Source organism: Delphinus delphis, chromosome 4, assembly GCF_949987515.2.
Source record: "Delphinus delphis chromosome 4, mDelDel1.2, whole genome shotgun sequence".
Classification (NCBI taxonomy): domain Eukaryota; kingdom Metazoa; phylum Chordata; class Mammalia; order Artiodactyla; family Delphinidae; genus Delphinus; species Delphinus delphis.
The window spans coordinates 46,243,832-46,261,329 of NC_082686.1; the positions used below are offsets into that span (position 1 = coordinate 46,243,832).

General features: G+C 41.6%; 1 protein-coding gene across 1 annotated transcript in view; it reads right to left on the minus strand.

The window, feature by feature from the left end:
* DCBLD2 (discoidin, CUB and LCCL domain containing 2) overlaps window positions 1-15,110 on the minus strand; it is an 88,798-nt gene extending 73,688 nt beyond the window's left edge. The window contains exon 1 of the mRNA XM_060010531.1: window positions 14,593-15,110. Coding sequence (XP_059866514.1) covers window positions 14,593-14,812 — 220 coding nt within the window. The 5' untranslated portion in view covers window positions 14,813-15,110. The remainder of the gene's footprint in view (window positions 1-14,592) is intronic.
* Window positions 15,111-17,498: the final 2,388 nt, after the last annotated feature.

Sequence of the window (17,498 nt, forward strand, 5' to 3'; positions counted from 1 at the left end):
AACAGAATGCTTTATTTTTCTTTAAGTTAAAGGGAAAAAAAGGTCCTTCTTATTAGTCTACAGCCCTCAAGTATTTTTCTTGGTCAGGGGCCCTCATTTAACATTGGGGTTTGAAAAAGGATGGTAATAGGGTCAGGAAGTAAGTCTCCAGATTTTCTGCTAAGCTTTGTAACTGGAAAGAATAATAATCTGTGATCAGGCTAATACCACCTACTATTACTCATTTTTACAAGGCAGAATTGACAAAGAGAGTGTAACCACTACTGGAAAAATAATTTTCAAAATGGGTATTGTAGGACCAATCCATACACTCACTCTCACCAACACCACCACATCGACAACTCTTTCTCCTTCTCCAACTCCATCATCACCACCATCACTGTCAGCTTCTTCTTCTCCTCCCCTGCCCCCCGCCCGCCGCCGCCGCAGATGGTCTCCACCAGACTGTAACTGACCATAAGGGATAGAAGCCTGTAAATGTAATTTTTGAATTTTAATTTTATTTCAGTGGAGAAAAGACACTGGAATTTGATCTCACTGTCCCGTTGTTTGGCTGCAGATTTATCTAGGGGATTACTCATAGAACATGTGTTCGCTTCCTCTGAAGACTGTCAGGTCAGATGTGTTAAGCCAGATACAAATTTTGATACTGTTCCAGGAAAATAGCTGAGTAATTTTTTTAAACTACTTTTCCCTAGAGAAAACACAAAGAACATTAATTTAAATAATAATGAATTAATACAACAAAGAACACATGCTTATTTTAGGTTGCTTTCTAAACTTCAAACCAAGTGTGTTTTTTTGGATAAGTATGTGCTCATGATGCTGATTTTATGCGACTCTCCAGCTAACCCCATATTTTAGTCACATTACTATTAAAAATAATATAAGTTATCTTAATTATTTAATTTTATTAACATGAACACAGTATGACTTCTAAAAATACTTTCTTTAACAAGAACAAAGACAAAAGCAGGAAGCTTGCACAAATATTCCAAAAATGTAGAGCAATGTAACTTTCATTACAATTCTTAGAAACTAGGAAAGGTTTATACTTTTCCAATAAGCTTTCAAGGATTTTCGTCACTGTGAACAGGTGAGTTTGACTATATACTTCCTCTAAATAAGTGTCATTCTGTCACATCTTGTAACACATCTGTGCGATCTTATAATAAACTGAAAATAAGGCATTTAGAGAGTAGAAAAGTGTTCAAAAGAATAACTTGCAAGCATTAACAAGGATATCCTATTTCATTTGACTACAGTGAAGATTTTTAATCTCTTATTTAGCACTACGAATTTTTAGAGTAAAAAGTACTATACCAGTCCTGTTACTTTAAGATTTTAAAGTTGCATCACAACAATCTCAAAAAGATAATTCAAGGTCCTATTTTAATTCACTCATTTTTTTTAATACTGCCTAAGATGGATATGCACTGAGAGCCTAAAGAGGGTTACTGTGGCAATTTAAAGGAAAAGAAATAGCTCTCAGCTCAAGCTTTTTTAAGCCCACACTCATCTCTGCATGTGTGATAATTTACAAAACTGAATCACATGGAGGAATGTGAGATGTATAAATCCTCTCCGATCCCCACCAAGCACACACTCTACATAGTACATAATGGTTAAGCAAATTGGTTCTGGAGTCACTTGATGAATTTGAATGCCCTACCTACCACTCACTGTGACCCTGAGAAGGTTGTTTACTGATGCTAAAGCTGAGTTTTGTAAAATGGGTACACTAACATCTCAAACCACAGAGGGTAAGAATTTAAAGAGATACTGTATGAAAACACCTACTATCAAGGGCCTAACCCATACTAATGTGCTCAATAAATGTTTGAGGGTAATTATGGTCATAAAAGACCAGAAAGGCTTTTGCTCATCACATGTAGGTCTGGTGCAGTTTGGCCACAACCTAGCTAAGGTATCAGAACAATGGCTCATTACTTTAGAAGATTTATATCAGCTTTAAAGCTTCAAGTACAGTGTCTTGTGAAAAGTGTAAATCATGAGAAAGTAATTCTCACTAATCTTCTCCCCAGTGACCTCTACTTCACTTCGGTAACTCATGAAACCACAACCTAGACTGTTTTTGCCATTAACGGAGATTACTCCCACCTGTGAAATCTCAGCAACTTTAATGTCTCACTCTTTCGGTCAGTCTCCTGACCCTTCTGCTCTCTTATACCCACTGCACACTTTCTGTGAACTTCTCTCTTTTCTCCCCATCTACTATCTTGCCCTAGCCTCATCTCTTTCCCTACCCAGCCTGGACCTCATGTCCAGTGTGTGAACTACACTCTTCCTGGTACCTTCACTTCCTTGCCACTATGTCCTTCTTGAGGATCTGCCTGGCAAGCCCTCCACCCTGGATCATATGAACTCTCTTTGCCCAGGAGCTGAGCACTACTGGGAAAAAAATCACACAATCCAGGGAATAGTTGTCATTAGAGTAATAGGTTCTGATCTCAGATGGGCACTGAAAGCCACTCGGCATTCTCTTACTCAGTGGTTCTCAAAATTTATTCAACATTAGAACCACCTAAGGGCTATTTAACGTAAAGGTTCTCAGGCCCCATCTCTGTCTCCATAGATTCTAATAAATATGTCAGAAACATTACCTGAAACTTGGAAATAGGTTAAAAAAATAAAAGTGAGCAGCAGATCCTTTAAATGTCATAGAGGCCAAACCTAGGGCAAAATACTTAATTGGATTTGTTGTTTATCATTGATTAAAGGTCCCAGTCTTGGCTACACATAAACTTGTAGACTGTTGTCTTGTAGAGATGCATATAATTTCCGTATAGTTGAAAAAAATAATCCCACATGTTAGAGTTTATGGCCCTATTGGCCATTAAACAGTTTTAGCCATCCAATCTAGCAATCACAGCCTAAAACTACCTATAAACACCTAGTTTCTCAAATATTCTTTGGACATGTTTCAACTTCTTACTGGTTCCTTCATTAATTAATGAGTTGAATAAAATCTTTGACATGTGTTAATTTTATATTTGCATGACATGTATAATTTTGCCTTTTTTTGCAAATTATATACTGGAAAGTAGCTCTGCAGTGGAGCCTAGGAAGGATCTGCACTTTAACAAATTTCAAAAACTAAGAGCAACAACAACCAAAAAAAAAAAACACACAAAAAAATCTTTCTCCAGCCAGTGTTCCCCAACATCTACCACTTTCTTTCTCACTTTTTTTTTCTCTTTTTTTTCTTTTCTTTTTTTCTTTTTTCAGTTCTCTACATTCGATGTCTTACTTCTTTGCTTCCCGTTCTAGGCTCAAAATACTGCAATTCAGCTTCCAAAGGGTTGTGGTTGGATTGTACTCTCCCCGCCCCCCCCCCCCCCCCCGCCCACCTCCGTCCCAACAACCAAATTATATGTTCCTAATTGCTGGTACCTGTGAATGTAACCTTATTTGGAAACAGGGTCTTAGCAGATGTGATCAATTTAAAATGAGGCCATACTGGATTAGGACAGACCCTAATCCAATGTCTGGTGTCCTTATAAAAAGAGGAAAATCTAGACACGGATACAGACACAGGGAAAATACCACATAACTACAGAGACAGAGACTGGAATGATGCAAAGGGATTCCAAAGACTGCAATTGCCAGAAACTAGGAAGGGGTAAGGAAGGACCCTGGTCTAGAGCCTTCAGAGAGACTGCATTGCCCTGCCAATACCCTACTTTCAGAATTTTAGCCTGCAGAACTATAAGACAATACATTTCTGTTGTCTGAAGCCATCTAAATTTGTGGCAATCTGTTACGGCAGCCCTAGGAAAGGCAGACCTACCTCTCCAATGTACTCTTCACTAAAGCGGTCTGTTTCTGAGCTGCCAAAAGTCAATACTTTCCCATCTTTATCATTTGTGACCTTTCTACAGCATGTGGCATCGCTGTCCCTTCCTTCCCTCCCATCTTCCTTCCTTATCTTTCCTCCCTCCTTTTTAAAACTCTTCTTCCCCATCTTAGTTCTTCTTTTGACTCTCTAATTGCAACTTCTCCAGCACCTTAGCTGACTTATCTTCCAACTACTGACTGCTGATGCTGCTGTTCTCCAGAGCTCCTTCCCTGCCCTCTGTGCTGCCTGGGCCATCTCCCCACCCTACAACTTCAGCTACCACAGAAAGGGAGAATGCTCCGTAGTCTCCAGCCTTTCCCCTAACCCTCAAACGTGTCATCTACTTCTGTACTGAGCTCCTCTGCTCAGAAATTCCACAGCACTTCAAACTCAACGTGCCCCAAGCATTCAGGGAACATCCTCCATGTGCCAAGCACTGAACCAGGTGCTAGGAACAAGAGAAATGACAGACAAGGCCCCTGTCCTTACAGAGTTTACAGAATAGTACGACAGACGTAGTAAATAATTTCAGGGACGATGAGTGTTGCAGGGAAGTAATGGATATGACAGGGTGTGTGTCTGTGCGCGCGTGCGTGTGCGTACGTGCGTGTGTAGGATAAATAACAGTTAACTAGGCAGGAATACTGGTGGAAGAGGGAGGTGGAAAGCAGGGAGAAGAGGATTCCAGAAAGAAAAAAACCCCAGCATTTTTAAATGACCTTTGCTCTCTCAAATTTAACTGGTCATTAAGTTTTATACATTGTTTCCTTAATATCTCTAAATTTCGTCCCTCTTAAGGAGTGCAGGCCCTTGTAATAGTTCTCTGACAGGTTTCCCCACTTCCTTTCTTTGCTCTAATCCACTGCCCACACTCCTGCCAGTTTCTTAAACACCAATTGGGTCACGTAGGTCCCTTATTTAAAAATCCTTCAACTGTTCTTCACCGGTGATACAATAAAACCTCAAACTCTTCAGCAAGGATACAAAGTCCATAATAATCTGTCGCTGGACTCCCTTTCCCATCTCATCTCTTGACTCTTCCCACAACCTCTCTGCTCCAGCTCTGGAACTGTGGGTGACTCCCTCTATGCTCCACGCTCTCTCTCCTCCGCCACTGCACGTGCTACTCTGCTCTGCAGAGAATAAGGTCCTTCCTCCTCATATCCACCTGGCAAATACCTACTCAACGTTGTCTCTTTTGGGAAACCTTTCTGAAAGCCCTGGTCTCTCTCTCCCTTTCCATCATCGAAGTCTCTTTACTGTACCGAATATGCTTAATTATGCATACTTATGTCGCTTTGCCACACCAGCTGTAAAGCTCTGTCACAGACAGGCAATGCATTCTGTTCGCCTTGGTAGCCGCAGACATAGAAATAGGGCCTACCAGCCTCTTAACACATGTTGCTGAATTTAGAAAATAATTAACCCAAACAAGCCAGTGGTAGGCACTTGGTAGGTAAGTGATAACAGGAGAAAAGTACATATAGGCTTGGGAATCAGACAGACTTCCCGATTTAAATTCTAGCTATGCCAACTTTTGAGATGATCCTGGCACTTAACCTCTAAATCCTCAGCTATACATGGGAATAATACCACCCATCTCCCAAGGTAATTGTGAGGGTTTGGTAATAACTTATCTAAAAAGCACTGGATTCTATAAATGTGAACACTCTCTTTAAAGATGATGCCTCTATGTATCTAGTACCCCACTTTCCTTCTGGGAACTACTCTGCAGTTTGCAACAGTTTTCATATGACCTCATGCCCCCTGGTTATTTGACTGGTTCAAGGGTGGGTACTGACTCACACTGGGCCAACGTGAGGCCAACTTGCCCTGCACTCATTTTTGGACCTTGTATGTTAGGGAAACCCCAGAATCTCTCCAGTGTTGAAGCTACAAGCCTTGAGGATTGCCAGCAGCCATTATTTGTTCCATGCAGAGAAAGCAAGACTGTAACAAGACAGAATTAAGCTGAGTTCTTGGTGTCTGAGGTCCAGCTGCATCCCTGCTTTTCCCTGGGCTTAGGTTGGCTCAGTTCTTAGGAAGATTCCACAAGTTACCTCAGAATGGTCCCAATACTTTTCCTTTCTACTTTAAGCAGATTTAATTTTCTGTTCCCTATAACCTCACTAACCAAAACACTCTTCCTCCACCCATGCAACAGAATGTCTGTCTCATATCCAGACCTATAAAGTTAGCATCTAGGACAAAAAGAGTAACCAGAAACAGGGCATACCAAGAAGAAAGGGATAAACCATGAACCTGAAAATGATCTGAGGGTGGAGAGCAAAGAAAGCTAAAATCTATCAACAGGTAGGAAGTTGGAGAGAGAAAGTAGAGGTCAAAAGGGAGGGGACAAAACCAGTATTACGGTCTGGGTGGGTTGGAGGCCAGGAAAGGACATATGTGAACAATCACGCCCTGCTGTCACAAGCCTCCACTGCGTGGTCTGACCCCTCTCACTAAGTAAGCTAAGGGTGAACTTTCCTACACAATAAGTGGGATGGGGAGAAGGGGCAGAAGGATGGAGAAGCACTGGATCTCAGTAGAAAGCAAACACTTGAAAATGGAAATTTTAACTGTAGAATAGGGAAAGAGAAACAAAATTTTCATTCACACGTTGTTTCACTCATTGAACCAAAATTTATCAACTACCCAACAGATTTGATCGCAGCCCTCATACATTCTAGAGAGGTGAGTTATACATTTCAAAACATTGAGAGTGACATGCCTAGTATTTAAATCCAAGTATGTCTGACTCCAATATCTCCATACTTTCAAAGTCCACCCACGTAAAAAATAGTGAAGACAAAGAAAGCTCTCAGGTTTAAAAGAAAAAAAAGAATCTCACAGTTTAAGTGACAGTTTCAGAAGAGCAGAAACTGCGAGGGAATCATCATTAACAAATATCTTTTGCATGCTGGACACTAAGAAAATGTACAGCACAGATGTAGTCTACTTGTCAGAAAGTTGGTCATTGAAAAAAGCAGAGATATAAGGTACCTGGAAAGCAACGAGTTGACAGATGTATATACAAGCCAGTGGCATCCTGAGCATGTTTCCAGGTACAAGGTAAGAAGCACCACAGAAGTTTAAATTATACTAAAACACAACTTATATTCCCTGATGAAGCAGTGTTTTGGATAAGGTGTAAGAGATGATTTCAGGAAGAAGAAAAGGCAAGGCAGGAGGCAAAGTTTTACTGTGCTGAGCAGAAATCCCCACGTGAGGGTTGATTAGTCATCCTTATTGAGGCAGATCTAGTCACAAAGGCCACATGCCTTTCTCCTGCAACCTTAAGCTGTCCAGAACCAGAGAAAGAGGACAGTGGGGACTGGCACATGGGCCAGGTTTGGGATCTGTCAAGGACGAGGGGAAAAGCATCAATGAGATGACTAACCTGGGCTGAGACAAGTGAACCTAGAGATGGACTGGGTAGAAGCAGAGGTACCTAAGGATGATGTCATTGCTAACATCACAGGTACAAACTCTTCAGTCTGCCCCACAAGGAAAGTTCTCCACAGTCTTGTCCCCACTGACCTTTTCAGCCTGCTTCTCATTACTTTCCTGACACCAAATTATTGTAGCTACCTGAATGTTATCCAGGAATTTCGGCTGGCAAAGAAAAAGGAGGCAGGCAACTACTAGAACCAAAACTAGGGGGACTTTTATAAGGCTGGAGGTGGCTATTCAAATCAGAATCTGAAAGAGAGGGCAAAGGAGTGCACCCCACTTGCTGACACTGACTTAGGCTAGCACAGTTCTTAAAGACCACCTATTTGACAGGGGAGCACAGCAGTGTTTTTTAAGTAGAAACCATGGCTCTGTTCAGAGTTGCAGTTGAAGGAGGACTCCTCTCATTACAAAAGCAAAGGGGTCTAGCTCCTGGGAAGAGGGAGGCTGGGAAAACACTGCACAGAATGTTAGGCCCTGTGCAAGTAGGTTAAGGTTCAAGAAAGGGTTCTATTTTCATGGAACTGAGAAGCCCAGGCTCTGATTGCTGACTGAGGGAATCAGACAAAGGACAACAGTGTGAAGGGCATGCAGGTGCCCAGAGACTAACTCCAAATAATGTGCTTCGGGCAGCAGATTCACTGCAGAAATGAGCTCTAAATTCTTTTTTTTTTTTTTGGCACCGCCGAGTAGCTTGTGAGATCTTAGCTCCCGACCAGGGACTGAACCCGGGCCCTCAGTAGTGAAAGTGCCAGATTCTAACCACTGGACCATCAGGGATTTCCCCTAAATTCATATTTTTGAATGATGGACATCATGATAAGTATTAGAAATAAGAAAATGAATAAAACTCTCTGCCAGAAACAAATATTTAATGTACATTGTGATTAATGACTGAACAGAAAAAACAGGAAATTACTATTGGAGATGAGTGTGTGTGGTGACAGAGAACTCTTCCTAGAGGGTATGATACCCAAGAAGGGTTTTGAAGGATGATAAGGAGGCTACCAAGCACACAAGGAAAGGGGCTCTTTCTCTTCAAGTGGAGAAAATGACACATGTAAAGAGATCAGTATCAGGAACAAGGCAAAACAGGATGAAATTATATATTAGAGGAATAAAAATCTCAGTCTTATACCTGAGCTGTATACAAAGGGTGAGGGATGCTGGCATGAGATTAAGTCAGAGAGAAAGGGAGGGGCCAGACTCTGAAAAAATTACATATATAATATGCAAAGGAGTTTGGATTGTATCTTATAAAGGGGCTGCTGGCCACACTATGGAAGTATTAACATAGCTCCAAGAGGGCAGTACCCCAGTGCACAGAACCCTGGTCCTTAGAAAGCAACCATATTTGCCCAAACATGGGGCAAGTGTGCAGGGTATTGGGCTCAAGGAGGAAGCAATGGGCCAGGACCAGAGGCTGAGGCATGCTACTCATTGCAGCAAGGATGGCTTTGACACTCACATGCTTTCCTGACTCCCTGCTGTTCTGATGCTGTGATCTTAACTCCTGAAATGTCTGCCATCCCTGTGAACTAGAAACCTACCAGTCCTAAAAGCTTACCTGCTTAAAATCATTTTATCAGCAAGGTTTTTTCCTACTTCCCAGGTATTGTGAACTCTCTCTCCCTTACAAACTCGCAGCACTGTGCAACTTCCCTTGGTTATTTATCCATATACTCCAACATGAAGATAATTATTTCCCCAACTAGCCTGTAGGACCTCTGAAGACAATGACAATATTTTACTCTATCGTAACTGTCTCAGGACTCTATTGACCAATGTGCACACATCCCTAGGAGAGTATAGTTGGTACTCTTCCATGCTGAGAGTTTTTAATGAGAGAATGATAAAGAGTACCAGCATCTTCTTTCTTATCCCAAGCAATTAAGTTTGCACACTTAAACTGCAAACTCACATGCACTGTACTCCACAAAGGAAAGGAACTCCTGGCCTACTCTCCTTAGAAAGCAGTTGAGGGAGCTTGCATCTGCGGTCTTCCCCATGATTCAAGCAGCTAACCAAAGTTCTTCTTTCAACTACATATCCTTTAGAGTGCAGGTGGACCTAGTAGGTGATGTTCTGGCAACGTTTTAAGATCACCCCATTACACCATCTGCTTCAGTGGACACTGGCATTCATTAAATTCTAGTTTATTTGAATATCTGTATTTTTTGTCCTCATGGGAGTATATTGATTTAATCCACATAAGGACCTGGAAAATTAGCATTATGTGTTTCTAAACTAATACTTTGAACTGACATACTTTCTCAAAGGTCCTATCCTGAATGAAGAATTTAATCAAATAAAGAAAATAATGTAATAGCAGTTCTAAACAATATAATAATTACTTCACAAATAATGAATGTCCTGTGAAAAATTTTTAGATTTTGAAATTTTTGTCTTGCTGTATTTTCAAAGTATGCTTCTGTGTGCTAAATCAGCCTACAAATTAATTTTAACATGATATGTCTACAGAACTTAACACCACACTATTAAAATTACAACCACATAAGATTATGTAGGTATGTGAATATGCACTAGAAAGGAAGACAAAAATTATAAATGGATAGATAAGGGGGTAGGACTGTGGATAATTATTAGTTAAGTTTTTGGTTTTGAGTAATTGTTATATAATTGTTATCTGTACAATATTTTTAAAATAAATAAAGTGCTAAGGCCATAAGGTTGTTATAAAGTAAACTGAATCCATGAGCAACACAAGAAAAACTGCCAAGCTGTCTCACTTCATATTTCAACAATCACATTTAGCAAATATCACTATTTACATTTAGCAAATATCACTATCTCTACAAAGCTTTTCCTGATCCTTATAATTTTATGTCATCATTCCACATCTTTCCAACTAGTCAAGAAGTGCCAAGTGGAAACTACTTGCATGCATTCAATTCATACCCAGTATTACCACCTGAGCTTTCACACCCCAGGTTCATTTTGTAAAGTATAGTCCTAAATTTAAAATCTAACTCTATGTAAATCTAGCCTTTCCTCATCATACTATCTGATTCTTTCTTTTTGGAAATTAATTAATTCATTTGTGTTTTAGTTCTGGTACTTTAACTCATACCCATTTCACTATTTTAAGTTTTTTTTTTTTTTAATGTTGGTCTTCTAGAATGAAGCTTAGATGTTCAAATAGAACTATTAACTATTTCCAGAGGGAAATAAAGTTTTCTCTCTGCTGATAACATTGGGAAATCTACCTAAAAATCATTAACATGTAATTTTACAATTAATTTTTCATTTACAAGTTTTTAAAATGTGGATTTAAAATCTGATCATTAACACATATGGAATACGTGCTATATTTCTAACTTTCACTATGTAAAATTAATCAGAAATATAGCAGAAAAAGGATGCTCTGATTTTTGCCTCTGAACAGTAAGTACATATAAGAGCCCTAATGTTTTATCAGACCTAAAAAAAGATAATGGAAAATTCTAAATTAACAATGTCAATATTACTAATAATCACAAACGTTCTTTGCAGAGGGACATGTTCTTCATTTCTGACAATTCACAAATAGTGTTCAAAAACTATTTCCCCACATCACAAGCAAATAAAGGCACTACTTGACAGACTGTATATTTTTTTCACACATTAGTTCAAATATCATTGTGAAATTGAATGATTCTTTTTAAGAAAGAAACTGATTTGTTTGATAGATAAATTAGCCAACAAAAATCACTACCTTCACAAACATTTCATGTTAATAGGAATAAAGTCAGTCTCAATGGATTTTTAAAATTAATCCCTCTGATATTTTACCACATTCAAATAATACTCGAACCCAGAAGGTAGGCAAACCCTCCATGACACAAATGAGGAAGCTGAACTCCTAAGATGAGGTGACACAAATTCCTACAGTCATAATGTAAACCAGAGACTTAAATTCATTCACAGTAGACCCTCAACTTCCTACTAAGTTAATTTATTACGGTAGCAAATAGACAATCAGCATAATAAGTTCCACAAATTTAAGTTTTTTAGAAAGACATACATTCTACCGGAAAAAATGCTTTCAATAAAAAAGAAAAAGACTTTGAAGGTAAATTTAATATCAAACTTAGAACTCAAAATACACAAATACAAGCCATGCCTAAAACACCATCATAGTTAAACAGATGTGAATAAACAGAATTTATACATATATTAATGAAATAAGGTTGGTTAAAATACATCTCTGTTGTGAAAGGTTGACAAGTTTTCAGACCAATGATAAATTTTATTCTGGGCCAAATAAAAAGAAAAAACACTTGGTCAGCAGAAAATCTGCTGAGGAATAGCTATGTATGTACGGCATTAATTGGAATGAGTGTAGTATCTTCTGCTACTTCAAAATGATGTCTGAAAGATTAAAAAAAAATCCTGAAGCACAGTTCTACCTCAGCATACACGTTCAATGCATTTCTACCTAGGCTGGCTAAGGGAAAAAAGAAATCTATATATCACAAAACATTCTTTCACAGCTTATTTTTTATTGTGACTATATGTAAATTGCAGAACATCTGGAAAAGCATAAAGAAATTATCTACAACTCTATCATCAAAAGACAACTGTTATCTTTTTTTAAAATTATATCCTTCCAGACTTCTTACCAAAACTTCTTATAAAAGAGAGTAAAAACTCCAGCTTGTAACTTAACATTACAATATTGCAGACATTCCCATTATTAAAAATTCTATAGGCTTTTTAAAGCACTGCTTCTCATTTTGAAATCTGACTTCTTTTTAGGTTATGTGAAGAATCCCAGTGGACCCTAAAGCACATCTGTTAGGGAAAAGACTAGTAACACTGACTGCAATTCCACCACAGACCTCATCAGGGTTCTTTGGGTAAGAAATATAATTTTTAAAAATTAGGGAATTCAAATCCCATACGATTCCTGAGTTTTCAGGCAATGTATACCTAAATGGCCCTTACTTTATCAATTTAGTAAGCTCAAGATTAACAATGATAGGGTCTTCCTTGGTGGTGCAGTGGTTAAGAATTCGCCTGCCAATGCAGGGGACACGGGTTCAAGCCCTGGTCCGGGAAGATCTCACATGCCGCGGAGCAACTAAGCCCGTGCGCCACAACTACTGAGCCTGCACTGTAGAGCCCACGAGCCACAACTACTGAGCCCACGTGTCACAACTACTGAGCCCACGTGTCACAACTACTGAAGCCCGCGCACCTAGAGCCCGTGCTCCACAACAAGAAAAGCCACCGCAATGAGAAGCCCGCGTACCGCAACTAAGAGTAGCCCCTGCTCGCCGCAACTAGAGAAAGCCTGCGTGCAGCAACAAATATCCAACGCAGCCAAAAATTTTTTAAAAATTAAAAAAAAAAAGATTAACAATGATAATCAGTTATAGCTATTTGTACTTTACCCTTTTCAAAACTCCTGTGTACTAGCATTTCATTTTCATCAAGCTAGGAAATAGGTATATATTCTCTTATCACTGATGTAGAAAACTGAGGTACAAAGAAATTAAATGATTTTTAAAAATTTACCCAATAAACAGGTGGACTAGAAATCAGGTCTTTTAAATTACCAGCATCATTTCTATTTGTGTTCATCTACATTGATGTTTATATAACATGACACTGTGAAAGAGAACCATGTTAAAATGCTTTGGTAAAAACTGAAATTAAACTTAAAAAAATAAGGTAATGTTGCATGTTTAATTAGACCAGGTTTAAGAAATTCTAAAAGCAAGGCAATTATCTCATTTGGAGGGGAGACATTTAACTGGTTCTATACTGTTCAAAGATTATTTTTTAAACATGATATAAACAGTTTCAGATCTTGAAATAAGCAAAATGGTCAGAATATTCTGGTTATGTAGTTAGAGTTCTGTATCAAGGTACCTTATTTTTTGTGTGTCTTAGTTTCCTTATATTTGAAATGGAATAACAATACTTATCTCAGATGGCTGTGGTGAGGAGTAAGTGAGTTAATAGACATAAATCACTTAGGGCTGTGCCTGCCACAAAGTAAGACCCAATCAATCAGTGTTAGCCATATATAAGCCTGTTTTGCTTTTTCTACTAGGAGAAAAATAGAAGCACAGGTTCTAAAACTTAAATGGAGGAAAGGATTTCACACTAATTTATTAAATGCTGATGTTCAAGAATTCGTTTAAGGAGATGATCTAACTGAAACCTGAATGCTGCCTAGATCTGAAAGAGGTCAGTTTACCAAATACATTTTTCCCATTTACATTTTATTTCCACATGCCTGTCAAAGTTTCAGCATCTTCACAATGACAGGCTTATGGCCATGATTCCATACTTTACTGAAAACCATGAGAGCAACATTAAGCTGGACTTAAATGTGGAGATCAACCAAAATCCAAAACCCAAAACCCAAAACCCTTCCCAGCGATAAGTAACAATACAATCTTTATCCCTCTCACTGCAATAAAATGCAGTGAAATGCAATGGAAAAACGTGTTCAATAACTGATGCCAAACTCTTTCAAAAATTGCTTTTCGCTGCCTGAAAAAAGTACTTAAAAGGGGGAGGAAATCAGCCTGGTATTCTCTTTCCATTATGAGTATTCAGTAAAGTTTTTTTTCAAGGATTGTTAACGGAAAAAAGTTTTGTCACTTTCTGTAAGGGCTTGCCCTTTTAACACGGAACGCTCCATTTGGGCAAGAGTACGCTGCTTTGGGTCCCAGACCCAGTGTCTGACCCAGGCAATCTAGACCACCATCCTGAATAGGCAGGGATTGCAAAGAGCATGTTCTAAATCCAACACTCAAAGATAACCAGAATAAACTTCATTCGATTTTGAACCTGAGCACATTGACAAAAGATGATAATTATCATCACTTGCCTTCAATGGATTTAAATGCTATTTAATTACCTTGCATTTCTACTCTGTCCATCCATCCATTTAGCTTAACATTAGGGGTCGCATCTCCAAAACTTCTTTTCCTCTCCAAGACTTTCCCCAGTAGAAGAATACAATACCCAAAAGGAGGCCTTCACAGCAAGGTCTCAATTCCCTCTTTTCAGAAAAATGAATGGGATTCCCCAAAAGTAAAGCCGCGCCAACTTGGGGGACAACAGACAGCCCATCTCATCAACTCAACCCAGCGAGTGCGGGGCCAGGTCTGGCCACGCACCGAAGCGCACCGCACCTACCCCGCGCGTCTGCAGATTCATTAACGGCCCGGACACCCGGCGCCCAGGAGGCTCCCTCGACGCCCCCCCCCCCGCCCCCACCCGGGGCTCCGCGCGCCGCGCACTCCTCGGGAACCACTCACCTTGCTGGGCTCCGGCGTCCTCAAGCAGCAGGAGCAAGATAAGTAAGAGGAGGAGGAACAGAGGCATGGGGAAGGAGGAGGGGGAGGAGGAGTTGGAGCGGGGAGGGAGGGGGTAGGAGCGGGAGAGGGGGATCGCGGCCCGGGCGGGGGCGGCGGCCGCGGCCCGGACTAGGAAACGATGAGGGCTGTGCCCGGCTCTCACCACCGCCCGGCTCGCCATCGCGGCGGCCGGCAGTCCGCCTGCATAGTGCGGGCGCCCCGGGGCCGCGGCACCGGGCGAGGAGGCAAAGGCAGCGGCAGGAGAGTGAGAGGCAGCGCGCGCTTCGCCCCGCTCCGGGACCCCCTCCGCCCCTCACTCCGCGAAACCTCCTCCTCCTTCGTCCCTTCCCTCCGCTCCCCGCCCGGAGACCCCAGGCCGGAGCGCAAGGGAGGGGAGGGAAGGAAGTGGGGTGCTCGAGCCGCGGAGGGCAGCTGGGGGACGCGCCTCCCGCGCCGCGTTCCTCAACCCGACCCCTGCCCGCCGCGCTCGCCCCGGACTCCGGCTAGCTGGCAGGGCGGTCGCCCGCTCCCTCGCGCTCCCTCTCGCGCGCGCTGGCCACGCCTTCACAGCCCGCCACGGCCAATCCTCGGTCGGCTCTGGTCCGTCTCCCTCTGCGTCACCCAATCAACACGCTCTCTCCTCGGTCGACCCGTTAGCTCCGCGGCCCACTCCTCGAGCTCCACCGCCCCTCATCTCTCTCCTCCAATCACTGCGGCCTTGGGAAGCGTCCCACCCGCCCCCCCAATCCGGGTTCCGCCCCCAAACTCGGGCCCCCGGCAGCCCTCGCCCGGCCCGCGCTCCTGTTATTGTTGGGACCACAGCCCGAGCTGATCCGGCTGAGGCGGCTGCTTGCTCTGGTCAATGACTTCCGGGACTTCCCCCAGCTCGCTCTTCCCTGCTCCTCGGGCCCAGCTTGCCCATTGCTCCTCCCCCGCCGCACATCAGGCCACTGGAAGGGGTGGGAAACCGGGATCCTGGCTGGTTTCAGCTGGGAGCTGAGTCTAAGGGACTTTTTTTTTTCAATAGCAGAGCGTGTTTTTTTTATTAAAACTACAGCCAGTTGTTGCAGCAACTCCAGATACAGTGTTCAATTTTAAAAATATATGTATTTCCTGCTTCCTATGCCTTTTACTATATTTACTATTGGGGGGGACAAAAAAGTATATAACAAGATACATGCCCCTAAAGCAATTTAAACCTAACATCCTAACATGCATTGAGCGATTCTACCAAGACTTGTTGAACACCTGCTGTCTACCTGCAAACCCTTTGCTAAGAGTTGTGGGATTTGCAGTCATAATACAGAAATCTTCCAGTATCTTGTATTGGGACAGAGATGGAAATACATCATGAAAGTCAGAATAAAATAAATACTAATCAGAGTCACAGGTAATCTGATGGAGACTGTGAGAGGGATGGAGTGACAAAAAAGAACTTGTTTGGGGAAAGGGGAATCCACAGGACTAGGTGGAGATTAGTTTTAGGAGAAAGGTGCCATCTGGATGTTCTTAACATGGGCCTGTAGGAGGAGGATGGTGTCATTAATAAACAGGAAAGGTGGGTCAGATTGTGTGAGCAAGTGAGTTAATTTTGGACATACTGAAATGTATTTGAGATATCCACTAGCTTGTGTGTGAAGTTACATAACAGGCAGGTGGACATTTTAGTCTAAAGCTCAGGTTGAGAAGTACCTCGAAGTCATGGGTGAGGGTCATAAGTAGATGTGATTTCAAAACTATGGAAGGGACTAATATCCTCAAATGAAAATCTGAGAATTCGAAAGGACTTTGAAGGTCATCTTTTTCAGTTCTCCTGCTGACCCCTCATACACTGAACCCTTCTACCAAATTTCTTAAATAAGCATTTATTAGATGCCTATTAAACCCTATTATGCTTAAGACCTAAAGTAGACAGTGGGCAAACAAAGTTCAATCAGAGGAGCCTACGTTCTGCGGGGGAGGCGAACATATAAACCAATCTATTTCTATCACTGCCACGCTGGAGGTGTGGACTGATGCCACAGTACCACAGTGGAAGGAGTTCAAGGGACCCATCACAGTGAGGATGAAACTCCAGCAGAGTCTTGAATGCGACGACAAAGTGAGGAAGGTGATCTCAGGCCAGAGGCAAAGTAGGCTGGCTTACAGGCACCATGTGAATGGTGTTGATGGAGCGGAATGGGGTGAACAATTGCTGACTTAATGGGAGTAACTGAAGACTAGTGTGTAAAAGTGGGTAGGGGCAAGACCTAAGACAGGCTACGAAGTCAGGATTTTATTTAGTAACATTAAGAAACAACTAAAGGGCTCTAAGAAAGAGTGATATTATCAAATTTTTATTTTAGGAAGCTCAACCAGACAGGTAGGTGAGGAATGGGCTGGAGGAAGAGCAATTCTGGAGGCCAGGAAGAGCCAGTCTGGAGACTGGTCCAGTGATTTTGTACAGCTACAGGGAGTGATGGTGAGTCTGAACTGCAGTAGCAGTGGGCTTGGAAAGGGGAGACTTTCCAAGGAATATTTATGAATGTCGTACTGATTAGATGTGGGGAGTAAGGAGGAGTTGAGGAAGATGCTCAGGTTTCTAGGTAGAAGGCAGTGCCTATCATACAACAAGGGAATGTGAGAATGGAAACTGGTTGGAGGAGGAAGTAGAAGACAAGATCATGAGTTCAGTACTGGGCCTGATGAACATGATGTACTAATGTGGCAGGCCGTCAGTCATGTGCCAGGACTTCTGCGGATAGATAGTCTCTCTGAGACAACCCATCTTGTTTGTTGGACAATTCCTTTCATCAGGCATTGAGTGATAACCTTGAGGTCACAGAGGTGGTAGACAGAACAAGATATTATGAATCTCAGTATGGCAT